Raw genomic sequence first — 4,624 nt, forward strand, 5'->3', positions numbered from 1 at the left:
AGGCTCGGTACAGAGGTACAATAACTTGCTTGTCTCTGCTCATCAAGGTATTTTTCAACAACCAAGTGAGTTGATGAGCTAATTTAGCTACTTTTGCAATGTGTCCCCTAAACTTCATCTCCGTATCCACCAACACTCCCAAGTCCCTGGCCTGATCAATCTCCTGGAGTACAGTTCCACCAATGTGGTATACTGCTAATCTTTTCACCCCAAAATGCATAACCTTACATTTTGTCACATTAAATTAAAATCCATTCTCCTTAGCCCAGAACTCCAATCTATCCAAGTCGTCGTGCAAGATTTTGACATCTTTTGCATTCACTATTGCCCTACCCAACTTTGCATCATCAGCAAACAAATGAACTATTTCTCTTGGATCCTTCCCTATATTGTTAATGAACATATTAAACAGCAGTGGTCCAAGAACAGAACCCTGCAGCACACCACTAGTTACAGGCTGTCTTTTGGACTCTACTCCTGAATAAACTACTCTTTGATATCTCTCCATCAACGACCCACCTATCCATCTCACCAACCCTATATCCATTCCCATATGTTGTAGTTTATGGATTAGAATTCCATGTGGTATCCTGTCAAATGCCTTTGCCAGGTCCAGCAGTATCACTGTAAACCCATTACCCTTTTCAGCCATCACCGTGTTATAAAACTTTGCAAGCTGCTGATCTCATTAGTACTGCCATTTTGTTTTTCGCTGAATACAGGGTACAAGTTTAGGAAAAGCAGCACTAACAACCCACAATGTTCTACAATAATCTAAAGCACTTAGCAGCTATCAAAAATAAATGAAATTTTTACCAAAATACAAATAATATTGTAATTATTACACAAAACAACCTTTATCTTTTCCAGAGTTTTCTCAATGGTCTGATAGTTTACTGCTCCTTGGCAGACATCTTAAAATTAGTTGTTTGGGCTTTAGAGTAAGTATTTTTTCCACTTGGTTATACTACAAATTAAAGATACCAAGAAATTAAAGAAATTATATACTTAGTTTAATCCTTTATCGAAGTGTAAGCAAACAAAGTTTGTGCCTGAAGTATTTTCAGGACCAAGTGTAAGCCAACTTATTTGGTTACACTTGGATAAAGGAAATCAAGTATAAAATTTCTTGGTATCTTTAATTTATGCTATAACCAACATAACATCTTTGAACTTTGGAATCTAAAACAATTCTAGAAACAAGATTCCTAAATATGTAAATTTTTGTTAGTCACAGATGATTACCATATACTATTTTACTCATAGCAGTCCCATCATAGTGATATTATTATAAAATAAAAATGCCATTGCTTGCCCATGGCAATGAGATTTTGCTAGCTGTGAGTAGCTGCAGATGCAGCTAAACAGAATATATTGTAAAGAAAATGTTTAACTTTAAGAAAATACAGCACCACTAATCAGTTCATGGAATGCCTACTGACCTATTGGGACATAAGGGGAAGGGTCTTGGGTGAGTACTTTTTTTTTGTTTGCATGATGAGTAGGAATTTTTCATAATTTCTCAAGCCATGGATATAACATCAGTCTAGGGATCTTCATAAAAGCAAAATTGGCTATCTAGATTATATGTTACATAGTCAGATAAGCATAACTTCACTGGGCGCAGTTTTTGGATGCCACAGAGATAGAGAGAGAGAGAGAGGATGGACTAATCTGTTTATGCCACCTTCGAAAAATTTATGAACTGTTACTTTGGCTGTGCAATAAATTTACAGCTTCCACCGGCAGCTAAATACTAACAATAAAATACTAAAAGTAACAACTCCATAAAAAAATTATGACTGCTTTATTTCCAAATTAAAATAATAAATCACAGTTTACAATAATCAAATGACAAATCTACATTTATTTAACAATCCATTTTAATCAGGTTTTTTCATGCAATTACCATCAGGATATCGTTTCCGAAATTCATCGATTAAAGAATGATCAATAAGGCTAACACCATCTAGCTGATTACCTAATGTTATCCAATTGGGCTGAATATTATGAGGCCGACCAAATAATTCAATCTTTCGTGTGCCAGGTGAAAGTCTTTCAATAATTCCATATATTTCATCAGGTTTGTGACTAGTGGCTCGTACTTCTGCTACAATTACATCACTATCTAGTCCACGATTAATATCTTCTGGATTACCTTTAACACCAACCAGACAATGTTCTTTACCATGATTTAGCCAATGTCCTGTTCTTCCAGTTCGAATAATCCTTTGTAACTGATTTGTTTTAACCCAAATTATTTCATCACATCGTTCATAACCCCATAGCTGAAGACACTCCCGACCCAACTCCATAGCTCTACCTGTTACCCATAAGAAAATAAGTCCATCATCTTGAAGGCTTGGGACATTTAAATGCCTCATTTCATCATCAGACATTGTTCCATAGGGGAGTTCCATGTGAATATCCCATGGTGGATCGGCCATTACCACAGAAAACTTTCCCAATATAGTCATATCAAAATATCGTAAATCACACTGAATCCACTGTGCAGGACAGAGAACAGGAAGTTTACCATCATGATGATTTATTTTTGAGGGTGGTGTTGCCAACTTCTGACATTTGGAAACTGGAATTGTAACAGTAGAATAGTCTACTTCATAATGTACATATTTGCAAGTATCCATGTGAAAACAAGTGTTTAAAAAAGAACAATCGCCAAGAGATTCATCTGTATGAGGTTGAATAATCTTTTTGAAGTGGAGCTTGTTACATGGTTCAGTAACATTTGACACTTTAGTACATTCTTCTTTTGTTCCATGGGGGCAAAATTCCTGTACTTGGGCTCCTCCCTGTGACTGAAACTGCTCAACTAAGGATCTTTCTTTTGCTGTGGGTTTGCTCAGAAGCTCAAGAATTTCTTCTCCTACTTTTTTACTTTCTTTCTCTCTGGTGGATGGTTTAGATAAAAGACTTTCAATACTGTCATCATTTTTTCTTGATGTATCATTTTTATTTGCTACTTTCACTTTTTTTGTATTTAGCTCATCATCATCAGATTTATCACATTTTCGTTTTTTATTATCATCATCCTCCTTGTGTGGATTATCTTGGCTGCTGGCAAGATCAACTGACACAGCATGCAATTTAGTATGTTCTGCAGAAGAAACTTCAATGCAGCTTTTGCCTTCAGGAGTAAATTTTTCAGTAACTTTTATTAATTCTTGAGCAACAAATTTCTGAAGTAAATTTTCGACAACAATGTGAGGTACATCTCTGTTTAAAGATTTAGTTAGTGAAGAAGCCAAATACCTAGAATCAGTAGGTAAATTAAGTGATACATCACATAAGCATAATAATAATTTTTGTTCCACCCTCTGGTTCAAACTTTAAAATCGGACGGGGCTGATGTTTCTTCTTTGACGGTCTGCTGAAGACTTGGGATAGGACTGTTACTTCTTGGACTGCCTGTTCCTCCAAAATCACTGATACTTACAATTAATCCCTCACGTTCCTTCTTTCGTCTCTGAAGTCTTTCTCGAAGAATACTTTGTCTAGATTTAAAGGCTTGAATGTCACTCCAAGTATCAGACATCTCGAAAGAAAAAGTTCTGTAGATAAAAAAGAAAGATTTTTTTCAAATTTTCAACTCAACCAAATACGAAATGTTGATTAGGGATGGGGGGGGGGGAAGAGAGGAAGTAAATATATGCATGCTCTATCTAAAATCATTCAAGAAAGGTACTGGTATAATGCTTGTTCAACATCATTTTGTTTACCAAGTAACACATGAGTTTAAATTTAGTCTATAAAAAAAAAATCTTTTTGATCAAGGTTAAATTAACTGATCATAAGCAACATGTATGAATTTCTACTCTGAAAACAGTCTGAAAACAAGCATCCAGTCTGGAAACACATCCAATTCATATATATATATATATATATATATACAGTCATACCCTGAAGTTACGCGGTAGGTGGGACCAACAAAAAGCGCATAAGTCGAATTCGCATAACTCGGTTATAATTTTGCATACAAACATACAAAATATTAGTTAACTGGGACCCAAAGTTTTACAAAAACACCTATATTTTTTAAGAAATATAATCATAATTGTAGTTTTTTCGTACATAAAAAAAAAAGAAAGTTATTTCGATGTCAATGGTTTCATAAAATCTAATAGATTTGTCTAACGGCATAATGTCTTTTTCTTGTCATGCAAAATTTCTTCATAGCAAGCTAACGATTTTTTTATTCCTTGCCTTGTGGCTACAATTCGTGCCTCGTTAGAATCTATGTCCTCCAAAATCTGTAAATCTTTCTTTTATGATTGTTCTTACTGTGGATTCCTGTAGATCAAACTTCTTTGCTAGCTCACAAATTTTCGTTCCACCTTCAAATTCCTTAATAATGTTGAGTTTTGTTTCCAAAGTCAATGTTTTTCTTTTCTTGCTAGCAGTAGAAGAATCGGACTTGTTTCCTTTGGACGACATTATTATTTTTTATGTGATAAAATTTTTATCAAGAACATAACATTAAACAATCGCAAGGTTTGTAAACTATAAAAATCATGTATGAATGGAGACTGCGCAAAACACGTCAGTGCTTGTTCACAGCATGTGCGACACTGGTGAATGTGGCCGGTGCCAGAAAGATACGACT

The 4,624-nt window shown here is 34.9% G+C and overlaps 1 protein-coding gene across 1 annotated transcript; it reads right to left on the reverse strand.

Annotated features, from left to right (window-relative positions):
* Window positions 1-1,792: 1,792 nt before the first annotated feature.
* On the reverse strand, window positions 1,793-3,562 carry LOC150109259 (N(6)-adenosine-methyltransferase MT-A70-like protein). Its single transcript, XM_090406749.1, has one exon. The coding sequence runs from the start codon at window positions 2,646-2,648 to the stop codon at window positions 1,884-1,886; it is 765 nt and encodes a 254-aa protein (XP_090262875.1). The 5' UTR covers window positions 2,649-3,562; the 3' UTR covers window positions 1,793-1,883.
* Between the last annotated feature and the right edge of the window lie 1,062 nt (window positions 3,563-4,624).

Source organism: Typopeltis vanoorti, chromosome 2 (genome assembly GCF_054136105.1).
Source record: "Typopeltis vanoorti isolate ZY-2024b chromosome 2, IOZ_Tvanoo_1.0, whole genome shotgun sequence".
In the NCBI taxonomy this organism is placed as follows: domain Eukaryota; kingdom Metazoa; phylum Arthropoda; class Arachnida; order Uropygi; family Thelyphonidae; genus Typopeltis; species Typopeltis vanoorti.

Bases quoted from the DNA above. Each gene is read 5' to 3' on its own strand.
- LOC150109259 (XM_090406749.1), bottom strand. From the start codon at position 2,648: ATGGATACTTGCAAATATGTACATTATGAAGTAGACTATTCTACTGTT.